The sequence below is a fragment of the Crocodylus siamensis genome, chromosome 3 (assembly GCF_052110815.1).
Source record: "Crocodylus siamensis isolate JL-2025a chromosome 3, ASM5211081v1, whole genome shotgun sequence".
NCBI lineage: Eukaryota > Metazoa > Chordata > Crocodylia > Crocodylidae > Crocodylus > Crocodylus siamensis.
In genome coordinates this window covers 188,652,447-188,678,313 of record NC_143397.1, presented here as the reverse complement: position 1 = coordinate 188,678,313, position 25,867 = coordinate 188,652,447, and the positions used below count along the sequence as shown (strand labels likewise).

At 40.8% G+C, this 25,867-nt stretch overlaps 1 protein-coding gene across 1 annotated transcript in view; it reads left to right on the top strand.

Moving 5' to 3' along the window:
* The window catches only part of ATP6V1H (ATPase H+ transporting V1 subunit H), a 76,399-nt gene that overhangs the window by 1,893 nt on the left and 48,639 nt on the right, over window positions 1-25,867 (top strand). Inside the window, exons 2-7 of the mRNA XM_090039965.1 lie at window positions 59-181; window positions 9,036-9,138; window positions 11,204-11,293; window positions 18,709-18,822; window positions 20,869-20,973; window positions 23,556-23,609. Coding sequence (XP_089896091.1) covers window positions 78-181; window positions 9,036-9,138; window positions 11,204-11,293; window positions 18,709-18,822; window positions 20,869-20,973; window positions 23,556-23,609 — 570 coding nt within the window. The 5' untranslated portion in view covers window positions 59-77. The remainder of the gene's footprint in view (window positions 1-58; window positions 182-9,035; window positions 9,139-11,203; window positions 11,294-18,708; window positions 18,823-20,868; window positions 20,974-23,555; window positions 23,610-25,867) is intronic.

Below are 25,867 nucleotides of genomic sequence, written 5' to 3'. Positions count from 1 at the left end.
GTCATATAGTATGTTCTGTATGTACCCGATATCTCATATATTCTGTTTTTCTGAACAGATTTTGAAAAGTGATCAAAATGGATATCAGAGGTGCTGTGGATGCAGCTGTCCCAACAAACATTATTGCTGCCAAAGCAGCTGAAGTTCGGGCAAACAAAGTAAACTGGCAGTTATATCTCCAGTAAGTATAAGATGACCTTGAATCATTGACGGTCAGCTGTATTTTCTGCTGGCTTGTAGAGTTTTAATTTATGATGTGTAATGTGAGAAGTGTCATTCTGTCATGCTGCTATGAAAGTAATTGGAAAAAAGCTCCAGTAACTGGAAATGGTTGAGCAAATCTCCTACAGGCTTGCTGCAAGAAGGAGAACTCCATTTCTCAAATTAAGTACTGTGTGGTACTTTGGAGAAAAGTGTTTTGCTATCAGAGTCTTTTCCTGCGAGTGGAACAGTGTTTCCCCAGAAAAAGCATGGTGTTATAAGAGAATTTAGGTCATGTCTATACTAGAAGGCCATAGCTAGTCTAGGTATTCCATATGAGCAAAGTGAGCCTAGTGTGCATGCAGCTTAATACCGACAAATTTGTGCCTTTGCTGGTGTACATAACTTCAGTCTCCAAATAAGATAAGTTATGTTTATATTAGTGGTTCCCGAATTGTGAGTCGTGATTCCATTTGGAGTTGTGACTCACAACACCAGTGGATGGTGTTGTGGGTTGGGAGTGAGGGCCCATGCTGAGGAAATGGCCATAATACCAGTATTTTGGTTCCCTATGTCATTTGAGTAGAGACCAATGTGATATTTTCTGAATGTTTGATAACTTTTTCTCATAGAGTTTTGAGAGATTGTTAGAGCAGCTTTCAGTTGCCTATTGAAATAAGGCCCAAAGGTCAGTCAAGCTGATAGCATGCATGGAGAGAAGTTTAATTAATCTTAGCAAAGAGAATGGTTCCAATATTTGCTACAAGTTATTCCAAACCAAAACCCAAGACAAAATTGCTCTATGCTGCTGTCTGTACTCTCACAATTCTGTTAGGCTTAACAACCAGGGTTATATCTTTCTGGTGCTGGTTAAAGGTTGAGTGAGAGAGAGCAGGACAGGTGGGGTTTGGTTTCAGTCACTTTAAGACCTCTCAGAAAGAAGGAGACGAGTTGTCTGTGTTAGCAGGGGTCTGGGTTTTCCATTTCCCATGGAAAAATGTGGATTTTCCCCTTTACCAGAGGAAAACACAGATTTCTCACTTCAATGGAGAAATCTGCAGATTTTGCAGTGTTTCAAAGAGCTGTTTGCAAGTTGGCAGAGTTCCAGTCTGCAAGGGGTTGGGGGTGGGGTGGGAAGAAGGCGGTCAGGCAGGGGGTGCCATGTGCATGTATATGCACATGTCTGCCAGGCAGCTGGGAGAGCAGCTCCTGCAGGTGAGTGGGGGGTGGGATTGAGGCCCCTATAAGAAGGGAAGGAGGGAGTTGGACAGGGCTGAGGCTGGGGCTGTTGCCCAGCTGGGTGGTGCATAAGGTCTGGCGTCCAGTGCTGCAATGTGTGGCTGGAGGGCCCCAGTGAGGAGTGGGTCAGGGCTGTGGGCAGCTCACCTGGGGGTGGCGGGTGAGGCCATCTCCCCACCACTGCGTGCACTCCCAGGAAGGCAGGGGGGACCCATTCCCCCCAGATCTGTGCGCAGGGAGAGCGTGGGCACGGGCTGTCCACTGCCAGCTAGAGCTTCCACCCTATTGTCCTACCCTGGTGCCTCCGCAGCCCAGCGGGTGCAACCCAGAGCTGCAGGGAAGCTGCTTGCTGCTGTAAGCTCCGTGCTGCCCTGGCAACACATTCTCTGTGCATACAGGGGCAGCAGTGTGGGGTTGTGCCCTGCTGCATGTGCAGGGGACCTGTCGCCAGGGCATCACGGCGCTTGCAGTGGCAAGCAGCCTGCCTGTGCAGCCCTGCTGTTAGCTGGTAGGCCCTGGCAGAGATCAACAGGGCAGGAGCCCATGGCTACTCCTGTCTTATGCACAGATCTGTGCAGTGGTGGGGAGCCTGCCTCACCCCTGCCTGGGCCCATAGCAGGCAGCAGCAGGGGGTTGTGGGTGGGGAGTGAGGGGCCCTGTCAGGGCCAGGGGCTGTGGGGGCAGAGTAAGGGGCACAAACAGGACTGGGGGGGAGTGGGGAGTGAAGGGCACCAGCAGGATCAGAGGGCTGTGGGAGGAGTGAGAGGCCTTTCATTTTAATCGCATATGTTGGTGTTTTTATCAGAGAATCTGCCGTTTTATTTATTTATTTATTTTTTAATTAATTGGGGAAAACCAGGATCTCTGCTCATTAGCTTTCCTTTGTAGGGTAAAAGTTTTTGCCTATTGTGCTTCTGATTAAGGCTTGTGATGCTATTGTGGAAGATGCATTGCAGCCTAAATATACTGGTGACATGTGGTTCTCATCTTATTGCACTGATTATAATGCCATCTTCCTGCATTCTTGTGATTGCATCTTAGATGTGAGGTACTTAATTGAAGAGCCTGCAGGTTAGATAGACACTTTGCTAGGAAGATTGGGGAACTTACTGGAAAGATGACAGGAGGAGTCTGACCCCTTGACTACGTGTTTTTTCTGTTTATATAATCTAGCCTCTGGAGATCTTAGTTGCTGCCAGAGGAGGAGTGAGAGATTATGATCAATTCTTTTGTGTAGGTCTTCGTTATTTCTGCATTATATTAGATACAGCAACTGTTGGGAACCAGGTAAGAACAGCATTCAGTTAATGCCGAATGCAGCTGTCTAGTTGTTGATATTTTCCTAGTAGTACAACAATGTTTCTTTCCAGAAACAACACTTACTTTTTAAATGTATTTCTGGATGTAGTCCAAAGTGATCCAAATTGCTTTATGTAGGTTTGGTCTTGATTTATTTAGAGAATGACTCTGCCTGAGTTGGTTATCTGTGTGCTGATAGGCTGTAGGAATATACCCACAAAGACGGCCTTTCTCATTTCAAGTTCTTAGTGTTTTGCCGGAGGTCGGGGATAGCACATAGTGTTGTTGTTTTTTTTAAAGTTATGCAAATGTTTACACACTCTTGAGCCAGATTTTTGAAGATACTTAGGCATTCATATCAATAGGAATTAAGCAACTAAGTACCTTTTAACAATTTGGCCTTATGCTGTTTACAGAGTTTTATATATAAAAGCTGTATTAAAGTTGTGTTTAATACAGTGATTACCTGACTTTGAGGACAAAGTCCTTCCAAGTTTACCTCTGCCATCTCTAACCTTCAGTGCTGCAGGTGAATAGCTTGTGTTTATTGTTATGTCAAATTCTAGTGCATACTAGTATTAAGGTCTTGAGTTTTCCAGTACAGAGTCAGTTTAAACTAAACGTTACTAGGTGTATTGTTTATCCTGTCTCTCAATTATATGCTAGCAGAATTTTCCACTACCCTAACATAGTATAGCATATACTAATATCAGCATATAGCATATTGAGTAAAAGACAATATTTTACTGTAATTTTGTCAAAATTGGAAAGACGTTCTACGTTTGCTATTGAACCCAATAGTTTGGAAATAAAATGTGGCTTTTTTTTTGTTTTGATCAACATGTCTGTTTTACTCTTAACTAGGGTGAGCAGCTTAACAACGAGAAGAAAAACTATCTTTAGATAGTATGTACGCTTAGTTTTGACTGTCGGAAGTGCTTCTGTAGTATAAAAAATGAGTTGGAGGCCAGGATTCATTTTCTAAGACTGGAAGAATGAATTGCCATTTTTCATAGTGGAATGACATCTTCTCTTCAAACTCTAAGTTACACACTTAGAAAACTGCTTTTAAAAAAATTATAACTTTTTATTTTTTTTGAAGCACCAGCTTTCTGAAAAATGTCTTCAAAGAAAATACTGCATTATTCTTCATTAATGTTTTGTATTCAAAAACTTGATTAAATATATCCTGGCTATGCAGTTCGATCAATAAAAGGTATTCCTAAGATTTCCTTGCCTATCTGAGTACTTTTAAAAATGTTTTAAAAGTGTGCATGGGTTGTTTTGTTGAGTTTTTTGCTTGGTAGAATTTCTGTGCAGGTCCAGGCTTACAGAAGCCATTCCTTCTATTTAACAGTGCAGCCTTCCATTTTATAATTACTAATCAAATCAGCTCTGTGTCCCAGTAGGCGTAATAAGACTACACTTGATCTTAGCCAAAGGCCAGGAAACCCAATAGGTATTAATATTTCCTAGGCATGTGATTAAATAGTTGCACCTTGACATGTTCCAATAAAACAATTATACAATGATACCATTAATGACATTTGGAAACATCTAATATTGAACAGTCTGATCCTGGTAGATGTGTTCAGATGCAAGAAAGCCAGGCTTCTTGTAGTGGTGTCAGATGAGTAAAAGAGGAACTATATAGTTGGAAGAAATGCATAATGAACAACAAAATGAATCACAAGTCTCTGTATCAGCTTGACTGACCAAGAGGTTTTATAAATTACATGTTTCAAGTGTTTTATATTGATTATTGCTCTCTCTTAAGTAGCAGTTGTCTTGAGTCCTGTGGTGGTAATAAGGGCATTAATAATGACTGTCTTTGGACTATGAATGAAACATGGACTTGTTCCATAGGTTAGGTGGCAGCACTTCAGTAAGATTAGTATAAGTCACTCAGTCTGCTGCCCATTAAAGCCAAGCTAACATTACTCTGCAACTTTACAGGGGGAAACTAACTAAATGATGTAACAAACCCTTAAAGATGTATGCTGTTCTGTCCGAACATAAGTTTACATTTTGTGTTTATTTTTTTTGATTTTGATCTATTTGGTAAACTTCCAAGTGCGTGTGGTTGCCTGGCATATATGAAATATTGAAAAAATATATACTGTTGCTAATGATCAGCATTCTTAATCACAAGAAAACTCATTGGTTATAGTTGTCTTGGTTAAAAGTGAGTTGCAAAAGACCTTGTGATGAAATGGTGGTTTTGGTTACAGAAATCCTTTATCATCAGGAAATGAGAAGTCCGCATATTAATAAGATTGTAAAACTTGAACTGCTGGTTACCAAAAGAAAAAAAACAAACCAGAAAATCCATTCCTTTTCATTGTTTCCCTGTGAACACCATCGGTTTCTCCCTGCCACACCTTTGAACTGCTAATTCATGAGAAGCTGTCATGAATATTCTATAATTACTTAATTTAATTTTAAAATGAAGTTATTGGAAAATGGCTTATTTGAGGCTAGTAAAGTTGTTATTGGAATCCCCAAGATCACTGCTGAAATATTAATGGCTTGTTTATCAAGCTGTCAGATTTTTTCTTTTGTGTAGCCCTGTGCTAGTTAAGAAACTTCTCCTCAAATTGACATTTATAAACAAACAGTTATTAATTTTCAGTACTCTCTCTGGGAGATGTCAGCCTCAACTGTTGGTTCCCCTGAGCTCCAATGTTAGATCAAAGCTTGTTTTGAAAGTTTTTTTTTTTTCCCTTGACAGTTGGCAGACTTTTTAATGGGTTTGAAATGCCTTATTTTTCTGCACACGACATGTACCTGTTTCCCCAAGATTTGTTCCCCCAAAATTAGGGTGCATGTGATAAGTGAAGAAGCCAATTTTTCTGATTGATTGGGATTGAAGGACCCTGCTTTGATTTCTGCTCCCCAGTGCAGCATCTGTGTTGTTAGTATTCAGCCTAGTGAGGGAGTCGATTTAATAGCTTATTTTTCTTCACTCTACAAGTGTTAACAATTGCCATACCTTTTTAATAGTCTTGATATTCCACTAATGAAACTAAACATTATTAAGCAATTTTGCTGTCTGCCAACTGCTTCAGGTCTCTTTCCTCCTATTTTACAGCCTTAGATAGAGACTCTTCAGCTCTTTTTTTTGTAAATCATGGATCCACTCATGAAGAGCAGCCTTCAAGAGCAGCTGTGGTTTCAGTTTTCTTCTCTTCCTGCTTAACTAAAAGCTAAGTTGAAGATTTGGCTCTGCCCTTGCTCTATGCAGCCATAACTTGGGGAAAAGTCTTCCCCCTGCCTCCCTTCATTCTGCCTTTCAAAAACAAGCTGCATGTTTTTGGGGTGTATTTTATATGTGAGAAAATACAATAAATAGGGGTTTTTTTGAACTTTCTCAGATGTGTTAAAATCAAGGCCTTGTCTTCAAAGAAGATGCAAGATAGTAGTAAACTAGTACTTGTTAAATAGCTTAAAAAGCAGGGAAGGGTATGTCTTAGGCTTACTTCTGATGTCTAGGTCTGGGCAATGTTGATGAGGAATGTGAGCTAATCCCTTTAAGACCAGGTCACTGAATCCAGTTCGGTATAGTTTCTTAACAGCTGCATCATAAGTCGTATTAAAACCAGCTCAGACTCTCATTTCAAAACTAGTTACAGACTTTTGCCTCCACAGTTCCTTCTGGGAGGCTGTTGGTGTGTGGGAGTAATATAATCAATCGCTTGACTGGCTACAGATATACAGGTCTGTTAGTTTTTGCCTGGCTGCACAAAATCTGTGAGCTGTGTGATAAAAATAACCTCCCTCTTGTCAGAAGGTTAGCTGTATCAATAATAGTTAGTTAGCTTCACAAAATGTATCTCTAGTAGCTATCAGTTGTTTCTGTGCTTGATGAGGAATGGTGCCGATACCAGTGTATGGACAAAAATTTACACCAAAAGCTGGGCAAAACTCCTTGCTCCCAGGTGATGGAATGGCCCCATCTGGAGACTTACATGGTCTAACTTGAGAAAAAATAATTCTCCTACCAAAGTAGGTCTTTTAGGTATGTGTATCCTATAAAAATCTAAAGCCATATTTCTTTACAGACCCCAGCCAGCCCAGTTTTGGTATAAGCCTTAAGACTCCGAAATTAATAAGCCTCAAGAAATGCTTCTAGCAATAGGGGATAGATGTTTGGATTGTCCAAAATAGTATTAATGAGATATCACAGAACCAGTGAAAATGCATTGCTGTTTCTTCCTCAATTATTCCATGAAACAGTCTCTTAATGCTTGAATGTTAAATAGTGTGCTATCATACCATCTATGGTGCAACAGCCTAGTTAAATTTGTAATTGTAAAAGAAAGTGGTGAAGTATCACAAAGGTATTTATTTAATAAGGGGCAGGTGGAAAGCATGGAATAGACTATTGCAGGTATTGTCCAGTTTATTCAGCCGGCCAAATCTGGGTATGCAGATTGCAAGGATTACTAGGCTTTAATGTACTGTAAGACAATAACAGAGTTCTAACCGAACCCTTAGTCATGGACCATCTGAAAATAAGTGAATCACTTCTGGAAAAGATTAACTAAAAGAAGCCATTGTGTTTAACTGTGGTAGGTAGAAAAAGCCTCTGACTCAGTGGAAACATAAGAGTCAAAAATGTGGCAAACATTCCACCATGGAGTAACATGCCTTACTTCTATCTTGGGTGATTTTGTGTCTGATGGCTTTGCACAGTTTTCCACTTCAGCTTCTGAGCCTCTGGGGTTGTAGTCTTTCTATGTATTAACTTATACTGTTAAGTGTTTTAAAGCCTTGGACTTCCCCCCCATCTGGATCCAGCTCCTTTGTGCTGCCACTGAGTCTAAGCAGACACACACCCCATCAGGCATACAGGCAGAATCCAGGATGCATGCAGCCGTACCTGTCCTGGCCACTCCAGGTCTGTGTTGCACAGGAGAGTGGGGCAGATTGCAAGGTGTCCAGAATACCGTGTGTGTAGTACAGATTCTGGACTGGCTGTAGCAGGTGCTCTGCTACAGACAGTGCCTGCCCTGGCTGCAGATACATGTGGCATCCACTCCAGGACATGTACTGCACACAGTGGCCATGCCAGCTGTCCTGGGACTGTTCTGCATGTTGTCTTCTCCATTCAGTCCGAAACATGTGCTGCACACAGCACCTGTCAGTGCCACGTGCAGTGCAGGTCCTGGACTGGCTGGTGTGGGCACAGTGTGCAACATGGTTTCCAAAGTGGGTGCTGCATGTGGTGCAGTCCAGCTGGGTCAGGCACTGTGTGTCTTGAGGTACCTCAGTTTAGGATCTGTTCTACATGTTGGACTCTGCCCTATGCAATGCCCTTTCTGGCTGCTCTGGGATCCATACCACATGCAACGTGGGCCCAGACTTGCACCTGTGGGGAACAGGTGCCGGATCTGCTATGCTGGAGGGGAGGGGTAAGGATAGGGAGTCTGTGAGCCCAGCTGGGTCTGTGAACTGGCCCTGCAGCACTCAGTCGGACCACTGATCTAGATAATTGTTGTTCTTATTGTCTTGCTTGTTTGTTAGCAGTTGTGGGAGCATCTTCTGCATAATGACAAAAAGAAGATTCTATCAACTCGGAAGACAGCAGCTTGTTAAATTGAAAGAGTATTTATTTTTCTGTTAATGATCTTGGGTATCTTCTACGGTTGCTTTAATTTTTACCTGAAGCAGTCGAGTACAGAGTTGTATGGCTAATGGGTACAACCATGGAATATGCTAGCTCAAGTCTTTCCCCTCTCCAGATTGATGCCCATGGTTAAAATGCTGGCATGTGTTAATTTTGAAAAGTGAATGCAGTCTAATTTGGAAAGCAGAAATTGCATGTGTTCCTATTTTTGCTTAATATGCGTTTTAATGGCAAAATCAAGTATTTTGATAGACTGACTAATGTGCATTTTACTTCCTGTTTTTAAAAACCTGGTGTTGTAGAGTTGTACTGCTTTTGTGTTATGACTTCAGTTTTCAATGTGTACTAGATATACATGCATAGGGACAGCACTGTTTCTTTTAGTGATTCCTTATATTTTTCCAGGGTATGGAGATAGTCTGAAAATGACTGAAGTGATGCTACTGGGCAGTCAGATACCTAGAAGTTTGCTTTTTAAATACTTTCCCTATTCTACATCTTCATGTCTTTGCTCATGCAGCTCTTGGGGGAATAGGAATCCTTACACATCATAGGATCATGTACTTACTATAAGTTTAATAAGGGACACACAGCAAGAGGAAAGGGAATATTGCCTGAAATAAATAATTCACAAAAAATCCTTACAGCTTTGTGCTTTGCTTTCTAGAGGACAGATGATTTCAGGTGAAGACTGTGAATTTATTCAGAGATTTGAACAGAAGAGAAGCCCAGAAGAAAAACAAGAACTACTGCAAACTGAAGGGAACCAGGTAATTTATCTTTCGTTAATGTTTTCTTGAGGAAAACTTTGCCAACATTAATTTAATATTTGAAACTGTTTGGGTATTAAGAAAGTCTTAACAGACACATTTAAGGCCCTAAAAAAATCCTGGGTTGGCAAGTGTAACTTGGACATTATTTTATCAGAACTCTAAGAAAAATATTTTGTTAAATGCAGTGTACTTGAATAAGTGATGAGCTTCACCACTTGTTATGCTCTTGAATGACATAATGGCATTGTTTAGAGTGACAGGATAGCTGTCAGATCATACTTTACACAAGCCATACAACATAATTTATATGCTTCTTCACTTTAAAACAAACAAGGTAGAATCTAAAGGGAAGTACTAAGTTCTTGTGAATCTTTTTAGGCTCTCTTCCATCTCAGATGCTTGCATGAATAAAAAACTAGGTGACTGTGGCATTGTGGCCTACAGTCAGATGGACTGCAGATTGGTTGAAGGGTCATACTCGGGAGGGTATTGGTGGACGGGTCTTTTTTGATCTGGAGGGAAGTGGGCAGTGGAGTCCCCCAGGGCTTGGTCCTTGGGCCTACACTGTTCAATTTCTTTATTAGTGACTTGACAATGGGGTGAAAAGCAGCCTGTTTAAATTTGCTGATGATACAAAGATTTGGGGTGAGGTGAGCACACTAGTAGGGAAGGACAGGTTACAGCAGGACCTGGACAGGTTACTAGGGTGGGCTAATGAAAATAGGATGGGTTTCAATACTGACAAGTGCAGGGTGCTGCACTTGGGCAGTAGGAACCAGCAGCACACTTATAAGCTGGGAAACTCCCTTCTTGAGAGCATGGTGGCTGAAAGATCTTGGAGTCATTATTGGCTCCAAGATGAACATGGGCTGACAATGCAAGGTCATGGTCAGTAGGGCTAACCGTACCTTGTTGCGTATCTATAGATGCATTTCAAGCAGGGCCAAGGAGGTGATCCTCCCCCTCTGTGACACTGGTCAGGCTGCAGCTGGAGTACTGCGTCCAGTTCTGGGTGCCACACTTCAGGAGGGATGTGGAGAGCATTGAGAGGGTCCAGAGGAGGGCTGCCCGCATGATCTGGGGACAGCAAGGCAGACCCTACAAAGAGAGGCTACAGGACCTTAAGCTGTTCGGCCTTTGCAAGAGAAGGCTGAGGGGGGACCTGGTGGCCATCTGTAAACTCACTAGGGGGAGACCTTGCTCCCCCTAGCGCCCCCGGGGGTAATGAGGAATAACGGCCACAAGTTGTTGGAGTAGGTTTAGACTAGACATCCGAAGGCACTACTTCATAGTCAGGGTGGCTAGGATCTGGAATCAACTTCCAAGGGAAGTGGTGCTGGCTCCTACCCTGGGGGTCTTTAAGAGGAGGCTTGACGTCTACCTGGCTGGGGTCATTTGAGCCTGGTTTTCTCTCCTGCCCAGGGCAGGGGGGGTTGGACTTGATGATCTGCTAGGTCCCTTCTGACCCTATTTCTATGAATCTATGAAACTAACTTGAGCTGTGCATAAGTTGTGCTGCTGCAATCATGAGAGAAAGTTGTACTGCTGGCAGAAAGCAATTGGAATGAGATACTTCCTTGAGGTCCTTGTAGCTATCTGTTCCGTTTAGAAATACCTACAGCAGCCAAGTTATGCACCATTGGTCAAAGAGGAATTGGCATTTCCTGCAGCACCTAACACTCCTATAGCTCGCCCATATTTTGTAGATCATCTTTTCGTTTATTTCCCCCCCCTCCTCACCCTCCAAAAAGTCCTCTGAAGGAAAAGTGTAACTCTGTTTAACCTTATGATGGTGTGCCTTGCTGATTTTTGTATTGGTGATTGCTTGCTATGTCATTTGAAGACCATAAACAAATCATTTAGAAATAGTAATGTTCAGTGTGGTGGAAATACTTGATTATATTTTAATGCAATCTCAAATGTCAGCATTTTTATATTGCTGAAGAAGGAACTGAGTTGCTTAACACTTATGTAAGACCAAAATGTGAATTAATTAGACTTTTGCATATTATATAAAAGAGAATGAAAACAATTTCTAATATTTTTTCTTTTCTTTTTCTAGTGTGCTAAAACATTCATAAATTTGATGACTCATATTTCCAAGGAACAGACAGTTCAGTATATTCTGACTATGGTTGATGATGTGCTGCAAGTAGGTCAATATTCTATTTCATATTTAAGTCTTCCTTTTTGATATTTGAATATCTTTTAACCTAATTCAGATCTGTCTGTGTGCCATGTTGCATTAAATAACATATGTTTTAACTGCAAACACTCAGAAGTTAGGAAATGCCACCTGTTACTTATTCTGTAATCATTAAGCATTGTTATTACTGTCTGAAAATGGTCACAGGTGAGATGGATCCATCCTTGAATAACTTACATTGTAGTGGGGAAGGAACTTTTAGCCTTCGGGTACTCGCAGGCAGAAGAAGGATTTGATCGTGGCTTTTCCACACTCTGGGTGAAAGGTTAGGTAAGGGATGCCACCAACTATTGATCATTTGGTAGTTTTACAAATTTAGCCCTTTCTTTCTTGGATTTTAATTACCAGTCTCTGAAAGAATGTCAAATACTTTTTAAAAATGTTCCAGAATTTCTCTTTTTAAAACTTCTCGACTAATTCTGGAACTTCTTGACTGGGTGAAATTTAATAATTGAATTACAAATTTTTGTCTCAGGATTGCTATTTATTTGCTAGAAACTGTTTGCTAAAAACTTTGCTCAGCTGAAATCCCATTTGCCATAGTGAGGAACTGTTTTATTTTTATTTAAATCTCTTCTTCCCTGTGTTTCAGACCACGTAAGAAACATAACAAATAATATTCCTCTCTCACTTCACAACTTTTATTTTATTTCTCTGTGTGGATTCTAACAAAGTTGGGAGTCTTGATTTGCTGAAATAGGTATTCCTCTTGAATTTTTGCTGGATATTTGATATAAATAGCTTTATAGATTCCCCCTGCCCAGAGCTAGAAGAGAACTGCAGGTCAAATTAGATCCCATAATAAATGCAATAAAACCTCACTCAGATATACTGGTAAAGTTTGAGCAGAAGCTTGACAAAGAATTTACTGTATTAGCATATGTCTTCATCCAAGCCTGGATGCTCTTGCAGAATCTGCCACATCCCTAGATAAGTTGTTCCAACAGTTAAAATACTTCAAGTGTTAAAAATGTACATCTTCTCTTAGTAGTCTGAATTTGTCTAGCTTCAGCTTCCAGCCCTGGGATCTTTTATTGGTGTGTGGGTTTTTTGTTAAGTTAAGTAAAGCTGGTCTTCCAGAAATATTTCCTATATGACTTGATCATTATCTGCTCTTAACTCTTTTATGGCTAAACTAATAAACTTAGCTCCTTCAACATATTGCTGTATACCATGTCTTCTAGACCTGGGATCATTTTTACCTCCTGTCTGAATACTTAATCATTTTTCCAATACACTTCTTTATATATGATATGAGAACTGAAAATGATCCTTCAGTAATGGTTCTACCACTTCTGTTTACAGGACTATTACCCCTGTGGTGGTGGTTACTACTACAGCTTGATATTTCTGTTCTCATCCATTGGAGACTTGAATTTGCTTTTGAGCTCCCATGTGATCTATTTTAACTCGTGCAGGGCCAACCTAATTTGCCAAGTGTACCACAGATTAGCCCCATATGCTCCCTGAGTGTCGTTCTGATCACCCTCTCATACCTGACCTGTTGCCCTCCTTTCTGCTTCCTGCCCCACTTGCTGCTGTATTCTTTTGCATCCTACCTAGTCTGTTGCTGTGCTGCTTACCCCCTCCCTGGTCTGCTGAATGCCACACGTAGGCTCCCTATGGTGGTTGCCCTCAGTTGGTCACCCTTAATCTATTTTATGTTCAGATTTGCCTCTGATAAATCAGCTGCCAAGACTTGAGGCAACTTTTTGACCTGGTGTTAGAATCCTTCCACTTCTCTTGATTCTTCAAGATCGTGCTGACTCTATATAATTCTAACAGTCTCTCTCAAGAGGTTATTCAGTGCTAAACAGGACAATGCAGCAGTAAGCAAAGTAATTTCCTGCACTTCTACAACTTTCTAGTCTTGAATTGCTTTGCAACAGAGTGTAGCAAAGGATTTAGATTTATTTCTGAAAGGATTGTGTGACTTCTGTAATTCTCTAGTTATAAAATGGGGAGAATTTATATATAGCGCACACCTGCTTTTGGCAGCATGCTAACTTTTGCTGTTAAGAGAGGATGTAAAATCTCTTACCCTATAAAAGCTTGATTTGTCAAGCCCTATTGCTGCTGTTTTTACTCAAATATAAGATGAGGTGCCCAACTCCCCCCATCAGCATGGGGAGGGGAAAGCCCCTTGTCTTGCACTTGCATATAAGGAAGCCTCATTAAATACACTGCCTATCATTTAAACTGCTGCCAAAGCAGCATGTACTCAGCAATGGAAACAAACTATGAAGTTGACTAAATGCAGGCAACACTGAGCATAACTATAAAACACATGGCCTGTATTGGGTAAGCATACTGATGGGAACCTACCACAAGGATACATTGGCAAAGCCCATCTAAATCAGATACATGGTGGTGCCCATTGGGCTCAGTGGTAATTCTTGTCCAAGTCATGGTAAACCACTACATGGCATACATTTTGACTTCCTCTTCACTCCCACAGCTGAGTTGTGCCTTTCTTTCCCATTTCCAATAATTCCTGTTTCTTCACTAGACTTAAATGTCTGGCATACATCACCAACTGGGGCCCCCAGAATCCCTCTGTCATCCTTCTCTGTCTGTTGCACATGATTATGGTGGCCCTACACTCCTGGAGGTGGAGCCAGACCAGGTTGCCCTGGGCTTTATCTGTATATACATTTATTTATTTATTTATTTTAAATCTCTTTTTTGGAGGATCCCAGGACTTGTGACAAGAACACCTGATTCCAGTCACGAGCAGGGGGGCTAATTAGCACATGGCTTCATTGTAGTGGGGGTGGTATCTGGAATACATGCACATGCTGAGCTGGGGAGTCACCATGGCTTGAAAAGTTGACTGTTTGGGCCCAGCCCCATGAACTAGATGGCAAATCATGAGTCTTTTGGCTTTGGATTAATATCAGGCAAAGCTGGCATTATATGTAAGTAGATACAAAAGTGCTGGTTAAGTGTGTATGTATGAAGTACTTGTGCTAAAGCTTGCAACAGTTTCAAGAAAAGTAAAATGCAGCAATTATGGATGAACTAAGTTTACCCATAGTAATTTGCCTACATGTTTATTTCAAAGAAATGAGAAAACCATTGAGTCTCCAACTTCTATCAAGGGCCCCTTGACACTGCCCCGCTCCTCCCCCCCCCCCCCCAAACTATTTTCCTTTGCTGTAATAGTGGGAACAAATTTAAGGCTAAACCCCCAGTGATTTAGATTCTATATCTGGAAAATGGTACCAAATTTATAGAATGTCCATATATAGAATCTAATTCTTTATTGGGGAATCATTTTTTGAATAAATCCTGTATTTTGTGTCTGACTCACCTTACTTATATGTAGGCGCCTTAATTTGGAGCAATCCTATTTAAACTGATGGCTACTGATGGAATTGGGGGTGGGTTCAGTAGATTCCCCCCCCCCTTTTTTTAGCAACAGGGAAATAAATTCTACTCAGAGGCTATGGTGATGGGAACTTTATAAAGAAGTCATAAAAATAAGACTGTTCTAGTTCCTCTGCATTTTTAGTCTCACTTTTTCATGTATGCACAGTTATTGTATTCCACACATACACAGACTTCAGAATATGTCCAACAAACTACTCTACCTTGTGTGAGCATATGTGAATAGCTCTGTAAAAATTCAGAAATTAGTCCTGAAAATTTTCTAGATGCAAAACAAGACTGCAGCTTGAAGTAGTATTATAAAATCACTGATCATAATTCATTATCTGATTAGCAAGTAGGAAAGTTTGGTTTAAAATTTTGCCTTGTAAATTTTAATTATTTTTTTTAAAGAGAAGTTATTCTTACTATCTAGTTAACATTAATGTTAAGTAGTCCTTTCCCTTAACTAAAAGGGTAGACTATATCTCTCTTTGGTTCTTTATATATATGCATTTGCTCATGAATTGTCCACTAATATTTGGCTGGAAATCGGTATTCAGTTTAATTTTTTTTTAGTTCTTTAAAACTTGTATTTTACTTTATTAAAACATTTGTATTTAAAACAAAAGAAGCCTTTGCTGTAATTAGTGAATTGGATATTTGTGATTACTGTATCCTTCAAAATGTTATGAGTAATAGGTCTCAGCTGCCCACATTTCACTTTGTTTTTCTCCATAGAATGGGGAAGGGCAAAACAAGATTTCCTGTGGTGTTTTTTTTTTTTTGAACTGGGGGAGGAAAAATTCATGTCATTTTTTAACTAGCCATTTAACTGTAGAAGAGGTTACCTCGGCTTGGCCTATCAGCAACTTGTGGTTCCACTAGTTCAGTGGCTTTATTTTCCTTAATTTCTTAGCACAGATGTAAACTACTTTAATATTTTTAATTTCAAGTGTTTTTTTTTTCCAGTCAACTTGTTAACAATCACTAAACTGATCGTATTTTTTTCCAAGTTCTTAACTAAAATAAAAGGATGGATTTTAAAATAGAAATGACTTTTTTATTCACTATAATTTAGCGTTGCACTGGATTAAAGTGTACCTGAAAGAGAATAAAGAAAAAATTCCTTTATAGTGTGTTTGACAGCACCTAATAGAATCTGTTCCTCTCGGTTTTCTTTTTTTATCCTAGGATTTATTGTATTCTAGCCATTGCTTTCAAAATAGATTTAACAAGTAGAGGAGTAAGCTTCTTAGCTGGCTGAGTATCTTAAAGCCCAATAACATTTTTATCATTCTACTAATACCTCTCTTCCATTAACCTTGTTACTAAAATTACCTCTCTCCTTTTATTTAGGGTCAGAGGTAAGAAGCAGATTAACCTTGTTGCTAAAATTACCCCTTGCCTTTATTTAGAATGAGAAGTGAATCTTCTGTTCTAATGTATAAATCTAATTTAGCTTTGCGGGTCATGGCTGGCTCCCTTCGAAAGACTCGCATCGTTGCACTCATTTATTTCTATTGCTGTTAATTTCATTAATCTTAGGGGTGGGAGAGAATAGATATGCAGAAAGAGAGAAGATATCAGATGGGGCGCAGCTACATGAGGTGCTTTGCTGTGCAGTCAACTAATCTACTACTCAGTAAAGCGTCACTGTCTACACATGTGCAGCACTTCACTGTGTGGTAAATTAGCTTACTGTGGGGTTGGCTACTACCTGTAAATACAAGTAGTAGAATTGCCACACCGTAGCTACTGTGTTGTAGTACATGTGTAGACAGCTGATCAGGAGCAAATTCTTCCCGGTCAGCTCAGGCAGCAGTGGGTAGGGGAACTCTGTCTCCTGCCTCAGGCATCTGCCTGGTGCCTAGCCCCTGCTTCAGTCGGCTGATCGGAGCAGTGACTAGGCAGCAGGCAGCTGCCCGGGGCAGGCATCAGTATACCGGCCCCCGCTCTGAGGTCTCAAAGCAGGGGCCAGGCAGGAGGCAGCTGCCTGGGCCAGGGGTGTAGGACTGGGAGGTAGCTGCCCCAAAGGTAGGACTGCTCCCCCTGTTCCCCAGAACCCAGGCCTGACCCCAGTGCCCCCTGCCAGCTCCAGGCTGGCACCCAGGGGGAGCCTGGAGTGTATGCTGTAGTGGGGCAGAGCAGGGCAGGGCAGGATTTGCTCAGCACTGAACTGCTTCCTGCCAGGAGCAAATTTGTTCCTGACGGGTGTATGTGTAGACATGCTCCCAGGGAAAGCTTACTGTGCATTAATAGCATGTGTACATGTGACCAGGGAGCACTGCATAATGCTGGCACACTTACCAGGGTGTATCATAAAAGCCTTGTTTTAAAACTTCTAGTTATCCCTTGATAGATACTGATGATACTCTTTTCTGCTGGAATCCTAGATGGATTTTTTTTCCCATGATTCCCCTGATATTTTTCTAGTCTTCATGTCCCTTCAGCCTTTTAGTGCTTCTTGAACTTTACTCCATTATTCCCTTGTGTCTCTTTCATGTGTATTCTCTCTCCCTTGCTTTTGCTTTTCCTTCCTTCCTTCTGGTTGTCTCATTGTAAAAAGAATGAGTTAAAACAAGCCCTAGAAGAGACGGGAAGAGCATTTAGAGGCAGACTAGTATCGATGATATTCAGGACTTTGCATTCTAATGTTCATTCTCTATTTTGAATGGAAGAATCAAAATATACAATGTTTAATTACCTCTGTTTTTGTCCATTGAAAGCTATGTTGAATGAGCAACTCTTATAGCTACATATTGGTTATTAGGAAATGAGTAACTATGGCAAATTGTATATTATTTACATTTAATCTGAATTATTACATTTAACAAACCTGAACTAAAATGATTGAATTCTGTGTTAGTTACATTTTGATGCCCATCTGCTTTAATTGTAAAGTTATATTAAATGCTTCTCGAAAGAGTTGTGATTTTCAGTTTTAACAATGGGTTGATGCACTTTCTAAAATGTATGTATACCCATACCAACTTGTGCTTGGCATTGTATAACTGTACTTGGAAACCTGTATCTGATTAAGAGTGGCAATTGTAACCTTCCAGAGCAGTTTTTTCTGGGCCGTTTAGAATACTTTAGTGCATATGGAAACACTTGAAAATACATGTTGCTTTTTTGCACCAATGTGTACAAGTGTCTTGTGGATCTGCAAGAAATAATTTGGAGAAAAATAATTTATGCTTAAAGATCAATCTCAAGTGGATGTAGGCTTATGGTTCCTCTGAAAATGTGCGCTTTTACTAATCTGTAATCTGTTGTTCAGATTGAGCCAAGAGGGTATTTACCCTTATTTATAAACATGCCTGTGAATAAGACACTCACCTTGTTTTGGGAAGGAACTACCAGTCCTGGTGGGGGGGGGGGGGGGGGAACGGGACTGGGGAGCAGGCAGAATCTTACTTCCTGAAGCCAGGATAATATTGTATCTTGTAGAATAAATTAGAGTTGCAAGGTCCTGGCATTAGCATTACCCATCCCTGTCCCCTGTGGGTGACATCCCTACTGCAACAACTATAGGGTGAACCCTCTCTCATTGCATCTGAATTGTATGCAGACCAGCACTGTGTAAAACCCTTTAATTGGCCAGCAGGTGTGAGAAGGTGAAACCAGTAGTTTTTGGCAGCACAGCAGGGGGGTGGAAAGTGAAATTTGAGAGGAATCCTGGCCCAGCTCCAGGTAGAATGAGTCTTCAGCTCCTGCAGAAATTTCTTTTTTCAAGACTCATCCTTTAATTTTCTACCACTCCTTTTGGGGGTGGAGAAAAGGAAGGAGGTGGGCAGGAAGGTGTGTGGTATATGAATAAACGTAGTGCTTTTCCCTTAAGCAAAAAAGAAAATGATAGTAATTGAAATGAGAGAATTTACAGGGCATATGACAAGTATCCTTGGAGGACATAAGGCAATGTAATGAAACAATATCATGAGATATCTTGAACTGATATTTACAAGTTTCCCCTGACTCCCCCTTTGCAGGAAAATCATCAGCGCGTTAGTATTTTCTTTGACTACGCAAAACGTGGTAAGAACACTGCATGGTCTTATTTCCTGCCAATGCTGAACCGCCAAGATCTTTTCACTGTGCATATGGTAAGCCTTAACTATATTAAATTCCTAACATCGAGGGGCAAGATTTGAACTTTTTTTTCCCTGGGAGCTTGTAGATGGATTATTAAACTGAAGCTTTTCTTCCGGAAAGGGTTTTCTTTTCTAAGCTAAGTATTGGAGAACAAATGTTGAATGGCCACTTGTTCTAAAATGCATATTTCCTGATTCCAGTTTTGTTTTGAAGTCTGTGTCAGTACCTCATATAGCTTGTTGTCTTTCTTGTGAATTAATAAGTTTTTTTTTTTATGAAACTAACTTTTTTTTGTATTATTACTTTTGATATAGATATCTTCCCAGTAGTAGGTATGTGTTGTGTGTAGGAGGGGTTTATTAAGGTTCTTAAAACCAGACCTAGTAGACCGTGTTTAGACTTTGTAGGACATTTTGACAAGCATTGACCCTTTTGGAATTAGTTGACCTTTTTTTTTTTTTTTTTTTCTGTGAAGAATCTTGACTTCCCCGTTACTTCACTAGTTCTAACATTTGTGCTTTGTTTCAAATTAAATTGTTTTGTAGGGAAAGGACCATGTCTCTTCAATATTTGAACAGCATCCATTACTTTGGGGCCTGAACATGGTATTCAGATAAAAAAAAATAACTTCTAAACAAAACTGCTTGCAAAGTAATTCTCAACAGTTCTTTAAGAACAATCCTCTGTTAGCAGTACTGTAACTGGTGAAGTACTTCATATATATACCAAGTCTCTCATACTTTGCAACACTATTACTATAGGATCCATTACGTCAGGGGTGGGCAAAATGGTGCCTGGAACTCTCACTTCCCAGCACCCCTCACCTGCGTTGCTGCGGCTGGCTTTCATGGAGACCCCAGCAGCAGCTAGTCCGTGACGGCACATGGCCAGGGTTTCCATGGAGACTGGCCCCAGCAGCGCTGGCAGGGAACATGGCTGGGCAGGGAGCTGTGTCCAGGGCCAGGGCCAGGATCTTGTGGCAGTGACAATGTAGTCTGGAGTCAGGGCAGATGGTGCAGGCAGCGGATTGTGGCTCTGCCTGGCTCCAGGTCATGCTGTCACCACCATGAGATCCTGGCCCCAGAGCAGCTCCCTGCCTAGCCACACATTCTGCCAGTGTAAAATTGTGAAGTGTTCCTTTCCTGAGCCTTCAGATAACTCAGCATAAACTCTCAAAACTTTCTAATCAATTTGGCATGGCAGTGTGAATTTCTGCTGCTAATAGTTGTTATTAAGTTAGTTTCTCCTTATGCAATAAAGAATTTGCTATGCATCATAGGTCCAGCTGAATATTTTGCCAGATAGTAAGTGATCAGCTTGCCCCCCACTTTATTAATTTCAATTTTGAAAAACAGTCCATCGTTAAGTCTTTAATATGCATGGAATTTAGGGGCAATATAATATTGGGCATAAACAGGCTGCTGCATTGATTTTACTCGTGACTTGCATTGTTTGAGAAGTTTGGGTTTTTATAAAGTGATCAGAATTGATCACGCATTTGATCAAAATGATATCAGAATTTATGATAAGTGCTGGAGAATGCAGAGCTCTTGCTGCAGGATTCTAACTGGCTTTCTGCAGAGATGGCCTTGAAAGTGGATGTCTGTATTGTGAACTGTGGTATAGTATTAATGCATCTGAGCTTTAAATGTGTTAGCTTGGATATTGGAAGAATTTTGGGTACAACAGCATGGAACTAGACATACTGGGCTATAGGTATTATATACCCAACTGGAAAAGGATCTTTAACTGTCTCCTCAAGATGTCAGTTGCAGGCTATTGCTTGAACCTGCATCTGTGGCTTGTGGATTCACTTCTGCTACTCTACCTGTTTCCATGATGTTCTTGCACCCTCTCTGCCACCATGGTTCATCAGACATTGCTACTTAAGTTGGTGATATCAGGAGACCATTTGCTTTCTGAAAACCCATGCATTAAACTGAATAAAACAGCAGCTTTCTCTAAAATCAGTCTCTAGAACATATAGCAGATTTCCCTTTTATCTCCTCACAATTTCTTTATCCATTTGATGTTCTGTTTCCTGCATTCTCTTTCAGGCAGCAAGAATTATTGCAAAACTGGCTGCATGGGGAAGAGAACTGATGGAAGGCAGTGACTTGAATTACTACTTCAACTGGATTAAAAGTCAGCTTAGTTCACAGGTAAAAAAAACCCAAACCTTTTAAAATAAATTCAGCCTTTCTTAACTAATTTTAAAAACTTTTTGCAAGGCTATACAAGTGTAAATGAATAGTTGTACAAACAGCAATGAAAAGAAAGGAGGGAGAAAAACCCCTTTGAACTTCAGTTAAGGCATTTCTCTTAAATAATTAAAGAATGGAACCAATTTAGTTCCAAGTTTTCTAGCAGGGAAGTCCCAGAGGACAGTAATGGGCAAGGGCTCATAACTTCCTTGGGAACTTTCCAGTGGTGTCCTCTAGGGGCTCATCTCATCTACTGCTCAAGATGCATATGAAGCTGCTGGGCTGTATGGAGATGTGGAATGAGGAGACATTAGTAGGTTTGAATATTGTTATGCTATTGAAAACCGTTCAGAGGTGGCTGCAGAATGAGGGACCTACCTTCCAGTGGGGGTGGTTCACCAGTAGAGCATAACTCAAGTCTTCCAGAGACTGTATTGGCTCTCAGTAACCTTTCTACGCACAATTAGAAGTGCTAGTGTTGACCTATAAGTCCTAAACAGCCTGGGACCTACATACCTAATGTACTGTCTTCTTAAACTCATTGCCACTCCTGGTGTTTGCCAAGAGCAACCTCCTGCAATGTCATCGGTTTGCCAAGTCCATATGGAAAAAAAGCATGGGAGGTCAATCCTCAGTTCTTGAACTTTTTGCCTCTTGACATAAGCCAGAGACCACGCCTGAACATCTTCCAGAAGTGCTACAAGGCGTTTCTGCTTGAGCACACATTTAGTGACCAGAATTAGGCTATGTTGTTTAAAGGGTCTCTGCTTTATTTTATTTATACTATGTGCTCCTTTTAAGTTTGTTTTTTCTAGGGGAAGGCGTAAGCTGACCCTAGCAGTTGTTGGGAAGGGTGGCATGCAAATTGCACAAACAAAATAATTTCCTTATGTAGCAGACTGTCTTTTGAAGGGATATTAAAATCAAGTTTTCCTAGGAAAAAGGAGGGTATTTTGAGAGAGAGAGAGAAGCATGTTTTTATTCAACCTTCATTATTAAGGTGATCGACTTCCTGGAATTAGAATTCTTGGTTGATGTAGCTACAGGAGGACAAGCTATAATATGTTCTATATATTTGCTAAGTTGCAGTCCCTGGTGACTGAGGGGAAACTGTGCTTTTTTTTGTTTTTGTTTGTGTTTGTTTGTCCCCCCCCCCCCCCAGCCTGCAATCTGGCTACTTTTTTGTTTTGAAGGCCTGGCACTTGGGAGGAGAAAAATCGTGCTTTGACTTAAACTGTGTGTTTGCTGGCAGCAAACGAATACCATACACCTATTCCTTGTCTCTTTCTAGAAATGCAGAGGTATTTCAGGGAACCTCAGAAACAAAGCTTGATATAATAGAGAATTATTGGCATGTTGGCAATAATTCTAGTACATTATGAATGACTCATGGTCTTAGAATCATGGAAAATTAGGGTTGGAAAGGTCCTCAGGAGCTCCTCTAGTTCACCCCCCTCCTCAGAATGAAAACATCAACCATATCATCCCAGCCAAGGCTTGACCCACAGACAAAAAACGTAGTGCTCTTGCCTTTAAGTGTGCCTGTGTTACTTTCCTTTAGAAATGGCATTTGGCATTTGTCGCAGTCATTGGAGTGAGACTTATTCTGAAGAGGGTGGAGCCTCAGTTAAGCAGGTTTTTGGACCAGGTTTATTCAAAGAATCTCCAAATACATTGAAGAAATATAATACCTTTATTCCTCTTTTATAAGCAAGGATCGTAAGGTTTTAAAAATGTTTTTGAATTTCATGATATATTGTTGCTATTGTTATTTGTTTTTAATTTAACAAAGCTGTTCCTTTGGAACGTGGAACTTTTTTAACTGTTTTAAAAATCCTTTGCGTACTTTGAGGAAGATATAGAAAGGGACATTGTAGCAGTAATTTTAAAAATGCATGTGTATTCCTTTTAAGTTTACATTTTTATAATACCTTGAAGCGATTTTTTCATTCTACAGAAGAAACTTCATAAATTATGTCAACTTGATAAAATTAGTGGCAGTGAAATATAATGTCACACTTAGTTCTTTTGTGCTGATGAGTTTTGCTTCTGCTTTCTGATAATTGAAATTCATTTATCCAAGGCAAAGTTACATTGTTCCCTCCCTATCCACCTGAAAACTAATACTGAGGGGTGTTGAGTTCCAATACTTAAATGAGAATACCTACTTGAATGTACCTCTTTAACACTATTGTAATGCTAACGATATGTATTATATGATTTTGTCTAACTGCCTTTATGCCAACAGAATTAATCCAAAATATGGGGTTGTATGCAAGAGGATGTCTGTTGGGGAGTTGCTGTTACATTAATTCTAATCGCATAAGTAAACTTTTTTTCATCAGGAATTGGCTTAGTCATATATAGCTTTGTCACATTTAAAAAATTCTTGCCAGTGTACTTCTATCTGTACAATGTATGCATTCTGAAATTATAATATTAATTATAGGAATTATCCCACAAGAGTCGGGGATAATTCTGGCTAAAATGTATTCAATAGCAATGTTTTCTTAAAAAGCTACTTTTCTGTTTTGGACTAGAAACTACGTGGTACTGGGGGTGCCATGGAAACAGGAGCAGTCTCCACAAGTGATGTAAGTATTTGTTTGGAATTTGTAAATTAACTAGGATTCTGCATCACTGTCAGGTTAAACAGGCCCCAAATCCTAAAAACTACATTTTGAGGTGGGTAAAGAAAGGGGTTAATTTTGTTTCTGTATTTACAACTTAAATTGTTTTATTTGGGAGTTTATTTTTATACCACTTTGTTTTCCTGAATCCAAGGTGACCTCCTCACCCTTCCGAATAGTTTGCCGTTATACATGGAAAATATTAATATTTTGCCCCATAATTTTAGACGTATAGAATCCCAAATGGTTCCTTGCCTGCCTTTCAGCTGGTTCTGGGCAGGCTCCTCTTCTTGGGTCCTGCCACTTACCTCACCAGCAGGGATCCTGGTGTTCCCTATTTAAAAATTGGAAATTGTCTTATTTTGAAAAAACAAACAAATTCACTTGGGCAAATCCGCATTCTGCAATTTAAAATGAAATGCCACTATATATATATATATATAGAGAGAGAGAGAATAGTTGTATTATATTTCATATAATATATATTGTATAATATAATTATTTATAATTTTAAAGCAACTTGGAAGCCTAACAGTGCCTCTATCACCGTAATAAAATGAATTCTAAATATCTATACACTTTGGCATCTGCTTTTGGTTTTTTTATCATAGAAAAATCAGAGCTTCCCCTACCCCTGTTGCTCACCAGAATGTGGGACACTAAGCAGCGCTGGGATACCAGGGCCCTGCCCAAGCATTTACCCTTCACTCCTGACCTGCAGCCCTTGCCTGCCCCCCACTGGCTCCCTCCTGGCAGCAGCTCCTTCCCAGCACCAGGTGTCCCACCTGCTTTGTGGCTCTGAGCAGTGCCAGCCCTTGCTGTTCTGCTCCGCTTTGCCTGTGCCTAGGCCCCAGCAATCCCCATGCTGTTCCAGTACTGGGCTGAGCAAGCCCCTTCCCTTCCAGGATGGCTTCCTTCCAGGCTGCTGTAGGAGGGCTCTAAGCCTGGCACTGGTGGCTCCTGGCATTGCAGATGGGAGCCATGTGCCATTGGGCCAGGCCAGCTCCTGTCTCCATGCGCCCTGCACACCATCATGCTGGGCCGGCTCCATGGAGGCAGGAGCCAGCCCAGCCTGATGACGCACAGCTTCTGCCTGTGGTGTCAGGAGCTCTGGGTGGCAGCAAGAGCTGGTCTGGTCCTGTTTGAAGGCACGCAAGCCAGGCTGCTCTGTGCGGCATGTGGAGCCCCTGTGTCTCAGGTGGTGCCACATGCTGCTGGGGGCTCTGTCAGCAGCGGGCTAAGAGTGCCCTGACAGCCTGCTGATGCAGGGGGCTGTGTGACATGTGGGGAGGCGGGCAGGGGACCCACCTCTCTGTCACTGTCCTCTCATCCACAGTCCCCTGCACCCGCACATCTGTGCTTAACTGCTTCTGCCCTGCTTCTGTTTGCTCTAGCATGCTGAGGCAGCATGCTGGAGCAGTAGGGGCACACGGCAGGCATAGAGATGCTTTGGCCGTGTGCTAGAGCATCTTCTCTGAGGACCTAGTTTCTGGTTGTTTCAGAGCATGCTCCAGAAGCGTGCCCTTGCACTTTTTACTGGCCTTTTTCTTTGATACTGGGATTTCTGCTCCGCATATTTGCAGAACACTTCTTTTCCTAGGATACCTCCTATGCCGTCTCAAACTGCTTTGAGACACCACAACAGGCATGTGCTCGCTTGTCTGGACACAGCCCTGGAGTCTAAAAAAAAGACTGAGATCCACTGCCCCACTAAGCTACAGTGACTCTTGAAGAAAAATGTTTAAGGACTGTGGATAGTCCACTGCTCTCATTATAGTCTTAAGGAGATATATCACTTATCGATAAGAACTGCAGTTAATTTCCCCATTTTAATAACAGTCCTATTGCTGGTGACCTTTTTAAAGGCATTATACACCTGTTTAAATCTGTGTGAAGATGAATTTTGTGGCTGTCAGGAAAACTTTATATTTAAAACTTCCAATTTCATATTAGAAAGTTCTTAAAGAAAAGCTTAAATTATAGATTTAAAAAAATGGTGATTTGTAGTTGCAAAGCAAGCCAGCCTTGTTTTAAAGGATGTCTTTCATGATCCTTTGAAGCATCAACCATCAATATTTCAATTCTGAATCTCACCTTTCTACTTCCCCTCTCCCCCCCCCCGAGTTTAGTTGCTTTTCTAAATTGCGTTTAGACACACTTGAGTTGTCATTTTCAGATTCTATTTAAAATGATTTAAACACTGTAGCTGAAATGATACATTT